We start from the raw sequence: 14,450 nt of genomic DNA, 5'->3' as shown, positions 1-14,450 counted from the left end.
ACAGACTTGCTCCTCGATTTGGCCAATGACACGTCGAATTTTCTCCTTGACTTTTTTTTAGGGTTCGGGGATTGTTCTCATAAACCCACAATTTCACAGGAAGAAGCCACAGGGTGTCAGGTCACATGACTTCGCTGGACAATTTTGGTCACCGTTGCGCGAAAGAATTCTGCCCCGAAATTTGTGGTTCAGCAAGGCAATCCTCTCTTGGGAGGTGGGGCAGGTAGCGGCATTTTGTTGGAACCACAAGTGTTCAATATCCACACATTCAAATAAGGCCACAACCTGCATACATAAGAACAGTACCGCCAAACCAACAAGAAGAAGACAATGGCACGATTCAAATCCGGCAATCTTGTTGGGACACCCATTACATACTACTGGAATTCCAGAGAGAGCAGGTGTAGCTCAAAGAAAGTTTGAAATGCAGGGCAAGTGATCCTGCCTGTGGGTTATCTCTCGCTGCTGCACATACATTGTGACCTCTGGCTGAAAGAATGCATGAAAGACCGTAGTATTGTTGCTTCAACTTTCCTGGCAAGTAAATCAGGGCTATGAAACCTGCCATGCTTTGCCTTTTATCCAAGCTCACAATGTTGGTCTGTCAAGAAAACTGTACAAGCCAAAAATTTTGGAAATTAGAACATGTTTTTACTGCTCAAATATACAAGTTGGAAACCAAATACAATACCTAGGTATAAACTCAAATGCTTTCAATTTTAAAGTAAGGCTGAAAGCTCTGAACTTCTTTTTTTAAGTGGGAAATAAATAATAAAAAAAATCACTGGTCATATTAAATTTAATAAATTAAAAAAAAAATGGAAGGAAAAATTGTTCACAAGTCAAATCGATTGATGAACATACAGTTTTGGTGGAACACAATGGTATTATTTTTTTAAAAAACATTATTGCATTTTTCTTAAAACTTATACATTGGCACTTTCTGCATCTACAAACATGTGTACAAGCAGGATTTTGTCACAACCTAACTACTGGAACTGTTACGCTTTGATCTCGTGGCACGTGGCGAAATTCCCATTTTAAGGCTCCTCATTGCCATGGCACGATTGAAATGACGCTGAGCTTTGACTTCAGAAAACTCTTCCAAGTTTCCATCTACCGATGACAAGATCACCAGCAACACACCCAACACCTGTAAAAAATTAGTCAAGATAAATGGTTAGCTATTTACATCACCTATATTGAATATGAAGTAAAGAAAATTTGTAACATTACACAGAAATCATATGGAATGCAGGCACGAAACTCTCTCTTTTTCATGTATACACTGGCAGATCTCGTATGTTTCCTGGAATGTAACAGCTTGCATATATATTCCATAGAAATTGAAGCACCATGAGGTGCCACATTTCAGATTTGTAATGATTTTTGGTAGTGCACAAGGGCATCATCATTAGTGCAACATATGCAAGAGGAGGAAAAGGAATCAGTGTATGAAAGGAAAAGGAAGAGCCAGTAGCCCCGTCTAGTTCACTGCAATTTTTGACTCTCTTTGCACAGAAGCATCTAGTTGGTTGCACGTTGCAACACCGAGTCGTCTAGTTCATTCATTTGGAGTCAAGTAGTGTATTTGGTGTCTGCACTACCTTCTGGACCAGTGTATGTTTGGTGTATGGTCACGTGGTGTGTGCTAACTAATCAAATGACCGTTTAAAGCAGCAGAGAGGCATTTGTTGAATCTTCTGAACTTGAACACCGCTTTCAGTCTAGTTGGTTGAACCTCATTTCCTTGCACCACCCTGACACTGGATACACCTGCACTGCATCAAGTATCAAAAAGTGCAACCAACTAGACGGGGCTGGTGTTACAGGAAGCAGTGTATGCAAGAGGAGGAAAAGAAAGAGCCAGTGTTACAGAAAGCAGTGAATAAGTGTTGGCAGATCCATGGACCACCTTTATTGTCTTGACCTTGCAGTACTTGGACCAGCAAACCTTATAAATCGAACCTTTCTCCTTATTAAACTAAGAATTGGTAATCTAATCTCGACAAGTTAGTTATAAATGTTTTAAGATATGTTATCTTGTGGTGATTGCGAACACCACTTAACAGGTATTTATCAGCCATCCTAATATTAAGAGATACGACAAAGCAGGAAATTTACTGATTGTAACGTCCTTGCAAATATCTTTCCCAATCTACATGATTACATAACAGAAAAATCTACTATAAATAATCTTAAATATTCTAAGTTGGTATAGAAACCATTTTCACATATTTATGAGAAGAAACAAATATATGAGATCTTTTATTTATTTATTTACTTAAAGTTTCAGATACAGTACTGAAAGACCATTTTATACTGAAACTGTAGCAACAAGAAGAAAATAAAAATATTAATAAAAATAACAACAACAAAACAAGACAATACAAGATGGCAGACGAAAAAAAAATGTTACACGTACATTCTTATAATCGGAAACTGTGTTCTGACAAGAAAATATCAGTATTTACAGGCAGGTTATTATATAAGTGGGAGAGCCTATAGTAAGAGACCGCTGTAGGAGAACCTTGCAGCGGGAATATGAAAGAGCTTTACGTTGCGGGTTGGCCGTGCGGGTACTCGTAGATGAAATTGGTTGACAAGGAATTTGGTTTTAATTTTGCCATTAATGATTTTATGCAAAAATTCCATGTCTGCTAGTTCGTGACGAGTATGAGGTGACGGGATCTTCAAAATAGACATAATATCTGTTTTATGGAGGTGTCTGAGAAAAGAAATTCTATGGTGAGCAATTGCGAGGAAAAAGCTGAGGACAGAATCAATCCTGGAAAGATTAGTTTTAGAAGCCATAGTCCAGATGGGGGAGCAGTATTCAAGAATGGGAGAGATAAAGGATTTGAAAAATATGCTAATGGCTGATTGGTTTTGGATTTCAGGGAACCTATACAGAATACCAAGTAGATGCATGGCTCGTTTAGTAGTATATGTAATGTGATCATTGAAGTTTAGTTTTTCATCGATGATAACACCAAGATCTTTTTGAGAGGAAACATTTTTGATGGGTCAGTTTTCGAGAGTATAAAGAGAGATCAGTTTGTTCCTTTTTAAGGATATGGTGAGGCAGGAGTATTTCTGAGGATTCAATTCAAGTTTCCACTGGCAACACCACAAAAGTAGTTCTGTAAGAGCTTGTTGTAGGATTAGTGAATCGTGTTCCGATGAAATTTCTTTGAAGAGTTTACAGTCATAATTACATGAAATTTAAATTTGCCAAAACCATATCAGTATATCATCTATGGCTAGCACTTTGTAAATAAGATATTGCATACAAAAACTTTACTGATTCCTATATTATTTTCACCTTATATATTCATGCACTAAAAATTGGATTTATCTTATTCGTACAGAGTATCTCATTTATCCATTGTTTTCAAGATGGATATTGAACAATGGGCAATCCTTACTCTAGAGAGCCAAAACTTAACAACAATGTCTCACCAAGACACTGGTTCTTATTTTAGCCACACTGCACCTTTCATTTACTTAAAGCTAAGCCAACTCTATCCTTGGCTTGCAAAGATTTGTGTTAATAAATAATAAGATTCAGTTGCTGTTGTTGTTGTAGGTTATCGTAAATTGTGTTTGCTCTAGCCGGTTGCCTTTCCTATGCTAGTGTCAACTCAACAGATTTGGAAATGAGAAAAAATGTCTGCTAGGCAAATGGTGAATGGAAATTAGACAAACTGTGGAAAGCACACACTGTTGCCACTTTGCAGTTTAATCCTCACTTTTTTAAATGTCTCAATAAGAAAAATCACACTGCAAAGTTTTCGTACCAGAGGTTAGTGTGCTGAATACATTCTTATCTACCTATCGTATCATGGCTTCCTCTAACAAGGGGTCAACAGAAGGTTGTGACAATGCTGTGTGGTTTCTGCTAGAAAGAACAACTTTCTTCTTGGAAATAACAGCAAATAAGTATTATATTAGGAATTATTAATAGACTGTCAATAAAACAGTCTTGTGAATAAAAATCTTTTTCTAGTGAACTTGAATGTTGAATTGTTGGAACATTTTTTCTGTCCAACCAGTTTTCCTCTACAGTTGATGGCAGATCTAGGAAGGATTCTAAGTGGAAGGACAGCTCTATTTCAACAGTGTGGAACTATCAGACAAAATAAAACTGAAGGTAGGAGAATGATTTATTCAATGTAAAGGCCCTTGAAATACATAAAATTAAATTAATTCTGATTTCAACTTACCAAACACACAATAATAAGTAGGGTGTAAATGTGGATTGTGCTGTCGGGAACAGATTCCATGTCCCTCAATGCTGAAATCGCTGGCTGAAAGCCAGGCTTTAATTCAAGCGTATGCCTCAAATAAAGTGCTGCTTCTTGATAATGACCATATGCCTGTAATGATAAAGCAATGTTAGTCAAGCTGCAAATGTTATCATATTCCAAAATCGTTGCAACAAATTTCTCTAACATTTCAAAAGTTAGCTAGCTAAGGCCCGTTTACAGTTGGGAGAGCTGAGAACAATTTAATCCCGGATGCTCAACATCTTTTGTTTCATCAATTGCTAAAATAAGTACTTTCATTTACTCAACTTTTCAATGAACTACACATATTGTTTTCAAGTCAAGAATACCAAAGACAGTGGAGTACAAGATGCCTCGATCATACTAGAGGAGCATTGTATGTAACTGTCTAGTAGTTGAGCAACAGCTCAACAGGTGTCACATCACTTATCTTAGATATTGCTCTTTAGTCTTTCAAATACATTAAAGAAAGGAACCTGTGCTGAGCATCGCATCCTCGGTTGGAGGGGTAGTGAGTGGGCCTAACAGAATGGATGGAGGGGAAGATGCATGAGGCCTTTCTTGCCAAAGTCTCTTTTGTTTGTGGTCCCTTTATAATATTCTCTGAAGAACTCACTCCCACCTGGAAGTTCTGTTTATTGTACAATATTTGTTTCAAACTGTTTTGAAACAGGATTTAAGCACAAAAAATTAAAACTTAAATTGTCGATCTGCTGCAACTGTTAAATAAACGATGGGAGCGCAGCTGCTCTTTTGCAGTAGCGGCAGTCATGATCCAACTCTCCCACAGATGTCATTTTGAAGGAAAAAGGTATCAGATGATCATATTTAAAAGGTTACAGCCAATCAGAAGCAACCTGCTGCGTACTGTTTGGAAATAGTTTGGCACTTGCCCAAAGATGGCAGGACTGCACGTGATATATCGGGTATTTGATAATTGAGGTATCTTGTTTTCTCCATTGTCTTTGCAAGAATACAATGTAATGCCATTGTATTATTATTACAACAATTAACACACTTGTAATACAGATACATTTAAGAACAACAATCACATAGAATGTAATGGTTTACTAACTGCTTTGAAAATCACACTGTCTTGTACTTTAATTATAATAATATATTTGCAATTTACATTTTATTCTATTCTTGGCTCTTGGAAAAAAGATGTATTTGCAGCATGTCAAAATGCTGAGCAAAATAAAGAATTTCAGTCATTGAAGAAACAAATGTTATCATCATTATCAATTAAACTTATCAATACTATTCTTCACTCTGTTATCCTGAGAATTGTGTAAAAATTATGCTCCAAAACTGTATGATCAATTTTTACACTTTATTTTACAGATCAGAACTCTAGTCATATTGCAATTTACATTTTATTCTATTCTTGGCTCTTGGAAAAAAGATGTATTTGCAGCATGTCAAAATGCTGAGCAAAATAAAGAATTTCAGTCATTGAAGAAACAAATGTTATCATCATTATCAATTAAACTTATCAATACTATTCTTCACTCTGTTATCCTGAGAATTGTGTAAAAAGTATGCTCCAAAACTGTATGATCAATTTTTACACTTTATTTTACAGATCAGAACTCTAGTCATATTGGCTGATATAGGCATATTGGTAAAATTCCTAATAAATAGCCTCTAAGTTGGTGCAAAATAATATCATTTTATTATTTTTATAAGTATAAAGGCATACCCTCGTAATGTAAAGTAAATGTCAAGTACTGTATACCGTTTCTTTTGTTTTCAAAGCAAAATGTCTCAAGGAGGGAAACCACCCATGTTCCTCACTCTTATTTTTCTCCCTGTGTGATGTAATGAGTGGAAATACGAAATGACTGGCCTTGGTTACAAGAGGGAAGATATTGCTAACAATTTGTTCTTTTTTAAAACTTATTTCAGTGACATCAAATGTATATATGTACCTTTGTTAAGTATGTAGCTTTTCTGCCTTTTTAGGCAAACTGTGATGATAAAGATGGATGATGAGTGATTGAAACTGAGGGTCACTCACAAATGAATACCCATGCCAGGACAGTCTTGGCTGGACCTTTGGCCGATGTCAGTGAAGCCATTTTTGAATTTCCTCTCTCCTCTCAAAAAAAAACCTTAATATTTCAAAATCAGAAATACACCTGCTCAGAATTCCTCCTAGAGCATTCATGTGAAACTTTATGTAGTTTGCTTTCCCCGCTGTCTAGATATTCGCAATAGTTTCATGGCTACGTAAGTCTATTACAACAGCGAAAGCAAACCACATGAATACTCCAGAAGATATTTTAAGGAGATGCAATTTTGAAAATGGTTTTGCTGGCGTAGGCCAAAGGTCCGGCCAAGCCTTAATGTCAAGACAGGTAATAGCTGAAACGCCAGGAAATTTGTTAATAAAATCAACATTTAGCCAACTCTCGATGTTAAGCATTTGCGATGATATCATGCATATTCTCTCAATTCAGCTTGCCTTTAATATTTCTCCCAAAGTAAAATGGTGTTGCCAAGCATTCTTGTCCGGAGGCTGCACTTCCAAAGATTTTCTTGTTAAATATATGGCATCATCCAGGTACTGTAGGTTGAAGAGAACCCTTGCTAGATTGAGCAATACCTAAAGGAAGAGAAATGTATACATTACTGTTGGATGCCACAATAATATTTTACAGAAAATTGCTTCCTTAAAACATCAAGATTGACAGCAGGAAATATCACTGAAGAGGCTAGACTTGGTTTAATACTCAAGTGTATATTAATCATGTTCACCAAGGTGATTTATCTGCAATGCCAGAAATTTCATTTTTTTTTCCAATTTCAATTTTTAGCTTGCTCAAGTACTAGTAACTTGTAGCAGGAAAAATATTTTACAGCATTCCCTACTACTCAGCAAAGGAAAGAATTTTCTTATTAAACTATAATTCTCATTCCTCTAGTTTACAGGGTGGGTGGAAAGTCCATTTACACAGGACAAAAACATTTCACTTTTAAGTCCTTTTTCATATGATCTTGCATTGTTGTTCTTGGGATGCATAACTCTGCAGAACGTTTATGTGTTGATTTCATTGGTGATAGTTGAATTTTCGCCTCAAGTGCTCGGTCTCCCACTCCGAAGAGCATCAAGAACACTTCCCGTAGCAAACGCCTTCTTCTCCCATCCCAATAACGTTGGTCGTGACGGTGATGGTTTGCCAAAACGAACCTCAAAGTCATTCATTATATCCTGCAATGTTTTCCCGGTGATTCCACGTTCATGCACCCACACACAAGCCACCAAACACTCTTTCACAATGAAATCATTTGTGTCTGCCATCACTATTCACTCACAATGATTGCGCATTTTTTTTTTGCCACCAGGAGGCAACACGGTAATCAGTGGCACCAGGCATAGCTCGGGGAAGGTTGCACAAAGGGTAAAGGTGATTGTCCGAAAAGATAAGATGATATACAACCGGATAAAGTAACTGTATATTATTTTATTAAAGTGTAAATGGACTTTCCACCCACCCTGTACAGTTGTTAAACACATTTTTTAATGAAATGTTTTGGGAGAACACATGCTCAAACTACAAATTGACTTATATGGGAGCGTGAATTCTCCTAAAATGTTTAATATATATATATAAAAAAGTTTGAATGCTGTTGGCAATTATGAACTAGAAGTTTCTACAGTGAAAGCAAGACCGCAATACATATATACAAGAACTGAGATTCTCATTTTACTTCCTAAGCACAATACATATAATATGGAAAAGTTCGTGATTACTATAGCTCTTTTCAGTTCTTACGTCATGCGCTCTAGAAGCTGGCAGGGGAAGTGGGGAGCGGGGAACATGCCGCTGACCAACCAGAGAACAGACCACCTAGCGGTGGAGCCGAGAGGTACGCAGTTGCGGGAGGAAGCTGCAGTGCTAACTTCGTTCTGCACGTTGCTGTGTTGCAAATTCACCGCGTTGTTGATGGTGTTTTGCCCCAGTGTTGATTCCTGTTTGTTATGAGCGGAATAACATACGTGGGAGTAATTGTTGTCGCGTCGTGTATTGCCTAACTGCATTGTTTGTTCGATAAACGTGTATGTGGCATGTAATGTGACGTTTAATTTTACTCTCGTTGTTCCAAAGGGAGCTTCGTGCTTATTAACGCAGTAAGTATCGTACGATGGCGAACAGGAAAGAGGTAGTTTATAGCCAATGCAGGAAAATAATCAATAGGGTCAATGGATATTTTCAAAAGGAAGCAGAAAACAGTGGTCCCTTGGTAAGTGTGCACAAAGTGCAACAGAGAGTGTCGGAAGCTTGTGGAGTGAGTACGCGAACTGTGTAGCGTATTGTTAGGGAAGGCAAAGACAGTCTTGAGGCGTCGGATTCGCAAACGAATCAAAAGGAACATTATCACAAAGGCAATCGACGGTTGCGATAAAGATATAATAAGAAGAATTATCCTCGGGTATTATGTAACAGGTGAATATCCAACACTGAACAAGTTACGCGTTGATTTGCAAACACAAATAAGCTTTCAGTGGGGAGTTTCGTCGTTGTGGAGGATACTGAAGTATATGGGGTTCAAGTACAAAAAGAGCAATGACGGTAGACGATTTCTGATGGAGAGAGCCGATATAGTTACAGCCAAAGTAACGTTTTTGCAAAAATGCATTTTCTAAAAAATAAGGAACCTTTTCCCTATAGGTATTTCATTTAGATGAAACGTACATACATCAGAATTACGCTCCAAAGAAAATCTGGCAAAATAAAGAGGGTACAGGGGGTTTAAAAGTGTCCGTGGGTAAAGGTGGGCGCATTATTGTTTGTCACGTAGTTTCCAGTCACACTGGTTTTCTACAGGAATGTAAATTAGTTTTCAGTGGTTTTTGCAGTTTTTAGATACACTTGACGAAAGGAACATCAAAGACGCAGTGATTGTAATGGACAATTCTAGCTAACATTCGGTCAGTTGGAAAGTATTCCTACAACATATACACTTGATATCATACACTTATCGGTATTCTACTGGCCACAAGATGGGGATAATACGCATTCTCAGGCCATACGCGAACAATGGGACGTCTGTATTTCATGGTTCTTTCGATTTCAACTCCCCTTTCCCGCTACTCTGGCAACGTTGTAGTCTGTCTAACCGGCCTGTCTCGTTGCGCTGGATAGGTCGTTTCCCCGCTCTCCACTTCCCCTGCCAGCTTCTAGAGCGCACGCCGTAACAACTGAAAAGAGCTATAATAAGTATAAATAAAATATAAGTTTTTATTTTGCTCACTAGTGATTTATAAGTGAGTAAAAACATAATGTGAAATAATGAATCACAATTATCACATCTCAGGTTATGCTTCTTGGAATAAAAAATACTGGGAAAATCATGCACTTTACAATGTAAACATACGAGGGGCACTATTTATATTTTGAGCCTTGGCAACACTGATTGAAGTTAGGTGCGATTTGACATTTGCACGGAATCGTCTGGCATTATTGACCATAATGTACTTCAAATGTTTTGTCAATAGCTTGATTTGTGTTGTTTATGTTGCCTTGGAGATTGCGCGACAACAATAAAATGGAATTAACTCGTGAACATATTCGTGCGATGATTTTTTACGATTTTCGACGTGCATTATCAAGACAAGAGTGCATCGATCAACTTACTTCCACATTTGGTGATGAAGCCCCATCCTTTGCCACTGTGAAACGCTGGTATAACTAATTTAATCGTGGCCGCCATTCGCTCACCGACGAGATTCGCGAAGGTCGTCCAAAATCAGTTGTTGTTCAAGAAAACATTGATGCTGTGCAAAACCTAATACTGCAAGATCGTCATGTGACATACTGTGAGATTGAGGCAACCATAGACATTAGTTCCACCAGCATATATAAAATATTACATGATCATTTAGCTGTGAGAAAGGTATGTTCTCGTTGGATCCCACACAATTTGACAAAAACTCAAAAAGATGCTCGCGTCAATTGGTGCAAACAAATGATCAATAAATACAATCGTGGTGCTTCAAAAGACGTATATAAGATTGTAACAGGTGACAAATCATGGATATATGCATATGAGCCGGAACGTAAACAGCAGTCGACTATATGGGTGTTTCAAGATGAACCCAATCCAACAAAAGTTGTTCGCGCTCAAAGCACATCGAAACAAATGGTCGCCTGTTTTTTCGGGAAAACTGGTCATGTGGCAACTGTGCCTTTAGAGGAACGTAGAACGGTCAACTCTGAATGGTACACAACAATTTGTTTGCCAGAGGTCTTCGGTCAAATACGAAAAACAAACAAACGCCGTCGGAACATTCTTCATCAAGACAATGCCAGCTGTCACACATCTCGTCTAACAACCGACTTTATGAACAGTCAAAAAATCGAATTGATGGGTCATCTGCCATACAGTCCTGATTTGGCACCCAAAGACTTCTTCTTGTTCCCGAATGTCAAGAATAAATTGCGTGGACAATGATTTTCGTCGGCGGAAGACGCCGTTGATGCGTTCAAAAACCATATTATGAAGGTGTCTCAAGAAGATTGGAAAAACTGCTTTGACAAATGGTTCGAACGAATGCAAAAGTGTATTGACCATAAAGGAGAATACTTCGAAAAACAATAAAGCAGTTTTCAATGCCAAATTGTTTTTTTCATTGTTAGGCTCAAAATATAAATAGTGACCCTCGTAGTTTGCTAAACAAATATGTGAGGCACCCTTTCTTACCTCAGCATTATTGGGTGATACTGCCAAGGCTCTTCTAAAGCATTCTATAGATTTTTCTGTATCTCCTTTAATTCGCCAGAAATTACCTATTTTATTATATAACTGGACTGACTTAGGTTTCTAAAATGAAAGAAAGAAAGTACCATCACTTTTCAACTAATTTTTTTTTGTCTGTGATTTATTTTAAAACTGTAATAAACTACAATACGATTTAGTACAAATTATGGATTATTAAAACTATGTACAAAGAATAATGCACTGCATTTTAAAATATATTTAACATTGTAAGTTTATAGTGCTTAGAACAGGAAAGTTCACTGTAGAAGAAATATTAGCATCAGCATGAAAAAAATATGTTCAAAAAACTTTGAAAGTGTCCAAAACTATGCACAAGAGGCATACAATGAAACCTAGATTTTACGAGTTTCAGGGAACCAAGATAAAAAACAAAAATGCAGGAAAATGTAAAATTCAGGAACATAAAATCAGGGTTCCACTATTTCCGATTCATGGAAGATATACAGACCCATTTCTATTGATGCAGTAACTGCCAATGGAAAGACACTGTTGGATTTCAGCTGGGGTGCAGAAGCATGCATCTGATATTCAACAAAGTAGTTCCATTTCATGTGAGATTTTTCGTAGTAGAAAACTTACACTATGGTGTGCATCTTGCATAGTGATCTTACATCTGACTTGTCGATACTTCCCTTCAGTATATAGTTTCTTCGTAACTGAAAAGTTGTGATTATTACATGGTGAATTGTTTGGATTACTGTACTTATTTTATCTTGTACACACACACCAATGTTTCAGACTCCTACTGTGTTTATCTTCAGGGTAGTATATTGTGCAATGTGGTCATATGTAGATAATCCCTGCATGGAGGATGTATTTTGGGAATACAAGTGGCAATGCCTAGGAGAATTATTTAGCAGTGGCCTATGCTACACCCTATGTGGCCTCCCTGATAGCACAGTGGTAACAGCTTGTAATCATGGGGTCCCAGGTTCAATACCAATGGAGGTACATAGTGGTTTGGATCCCACTTTAAACTGTAGGTCCAGTCCCGATTAGCCTCTCTGTGTAGAAAGTGGACTTTATACTCAAACTCAAGCTCCACCCTGTATAGTGCATGAATCAGATGCAAAAATGGAAATTGAAATGACATTAGTACAGAAAATGGAATGCCTGAAAGGATTTTTTTTCATTTATGAAATTATTTACAGCTCACACTATGCTTTCATAACGCAATACACCACCCCCAAAACAGAGAAATGGCAAGTTTCTCAAATATTGATATATATGCATACAAGAAACAAGTACAGTGGTTAAGAGTCGAAACAAAGTCATCATGAATACATAACTTGTCTGGAAATGAAGTTGTTTCACTTGGACCACACTATATACATATCAACATAAAGAATTGCTCCAGTAACCCCAAGTGCAAGACTACTGATTTGTAATCAAGGGTTATAAAGTTAGATTTCCATCAGGGGCAAGATAACATTTTAAACTGCAGAACTTGTCCCAATTAGCATATGTGCATAAACACAGCATGCAAAATTTATTTTGTATGGCCCACTTAGAATGTAGCATCAGGTCAAGATGAATGGATCCAATCTCAAGGTTGTTGGCAGTAGTAATAACAAAGTACCTTATACATTACTTCCAGATAGCCCTGAACTTCAAGAAAAAGCTGGCTATCATTATAAAGAAAAAGCTTCCACAAAAACAATGCAATGAATTAATAACACTAACTGTGCCTCCATTTAAGAGCACTGTCCCATGTTTTCTCACCTCTTTTTTAGCCTTCTTCAGTCTTCTCTCCAGGAGATCAATATCTACATCACCCTTCTTTACATTCTTCTGTTTAAATATTGATGCAACCTTAGGTTCTGGCACGTGAGGATGATTGTGCCTATTTGCAACGCCAACTAATTCATCATAATGTGTAAAATTTACTGGTTTTCCACAATCCAGTATTTCATCATTATCTTCGTCATTATTACCTTCTGATAAGGTGTCATGAAAACTATTTTTCAAAATAGCTTCATCACCTATTGAATTTAAATTAATTTTTTCTTCAGTACTTGTACTATTTGATCTGGAAAATAAAATCCTTTATGTAGCAGAAGAGTGGTTGCATACACTTTAAATCACAATGTTCATGCATTCTTGTTTAGATGTATATGAAATTTCACTGAGCTTCTCATGAAAAATTAAAACTAGTAAAATATCACCAACTTATTGTGATAGGTACAATAGAATTCACATATCCGCTTCACAACTTCTCATTTAATCCAATGGAAATGGATTTTTTGCTATACAATTTCATTGTTGCACTGCATTTCTAATTGAAATCCTAAGACATTTAGACTTACAAATAACTGTGCTGCACTATACAAAATATGAAAAAGTTTGATGCAAAGTATAGCATCTGAAATTACAAGACATGCAATCACAAAACAACAATGCTGACAGGCAAACACACGCACATGTAATCAAAAGATGAACGGCCAAGAGAACTGATTTCACAGATTTTTTTGACGTGACCACTTCAGAAATTAGCTTTTCTTGTTCAGTCACAAGATCTCAATATTCCATGTTGCTCATCTCATGTGCTACAGACGGTCTCAGGTGTAGATAACATAGGTATTTCAACTGTTTTTCTATTACCCCTCTTCGAACGGGGTGGGGGGTTGTCATGGCATACTGATTTAAACGCTCAGTATGCCACATCTGTTATGAAATTAAAAATGTTCTTGACGCTATTGTGATTTTAAGGATCCACTTCTGTATGTGTGCACTAACATAGATAAATGCTGCATAACATCACATTAAGCAAATAAGTTAGTGGCAAAAAACCGTTGTACTATCACAACATACGCTGCTAATATGAAAATATGTAAAACAAATAAAATAAAATAGACATAATCCATTCATACAACCTACACAACTTAGTAAAGCCAGAGGTAATGCACTACAAAAATGCTGCAATGAAAGGAAAGCTCTACAAGCTCTTCTGCTACAACTCACCTGTCTATTTTTGAATCAACTTGTTCACAATCCGTGCAGTAATATTCCATACCGCTTTTAGTCCAAGTTGTTCCAAAATGCACTGTTGAAGTGATTATATTAAATATTGGATCATCATCAGAAATTTGTTGCTTACTATCTATACCTGGCAGGTTTACAAGGGATGGAAAGTTATTTGCTTCTACAATTTTACCTTCTTTGTCATTTAATTTCCAGTGTGTTGACGTCCGAGAATTGCTTTGCAATATGTGGAAAGACAATATATATAAAGCCATGTATGATATACATGGCACATCGGTCAACATGATAAACAGAAAAGTTAAGATTAAATTTCTTTGCTCCTTTCCCTCCTTATCAATCACAAACAACAAAACAACGGAATTCTGCCATGCGCACTGAGAACCAGAGAACGGT

The 14,450-nt window shown here is 37.0% G+C and overlaps 1 protein-coding gene across 1 annotated transcript; it reads right to left on the bottom strand.

The window, feature by feature from the left end:
• Positions 1–781: 781 nt before the first annotated feature.
• LOC145986539 (uncharacterized) lies at positions 782–14,419 on the bottom strand. Its single transcript, XM_083120662.1, has 6 exons — positions 14,037–14,419; positions 12,798–13,104; positions 10,998–11,117; positions 6,757–6,897; positions 4,227–4,379; positions 782–1,153 (listed from the first exon to the last, which is right to left on the bottom strand). Exons 1-6 carry the CDS (start codon positions 14,339–14,341, stop codon positions 986–988), a joined length of 1,194 nt encoding a protein of 397 aa, XP_082976788.1. The 5' UTR covers positions 14,342–14,419; the 3' UTR covers positions 782–985.
• Between the last annotated feature and the right edge of the window lie 31 nt (positions 14,420–14,450).

Source organism: Lepisma saccharinum, chromosome 4 (assembly GCF_977018435.1).
Source record: "Lepisma saccharinum chromosome 4, izLepSacc3.1, whole genome shotgun sequence".
NCBI lineage: Eukaryota > Metazoa > Arthropoda > Insecta > Zygentoma > Lepismatidae > Lepisma > Lepisma saccharinum.
The sequence above is the reverse complement of the archived record's forward strand: the minus strand, read 5'-3'. Positions and strand labels throughout refer to the sequence as shown.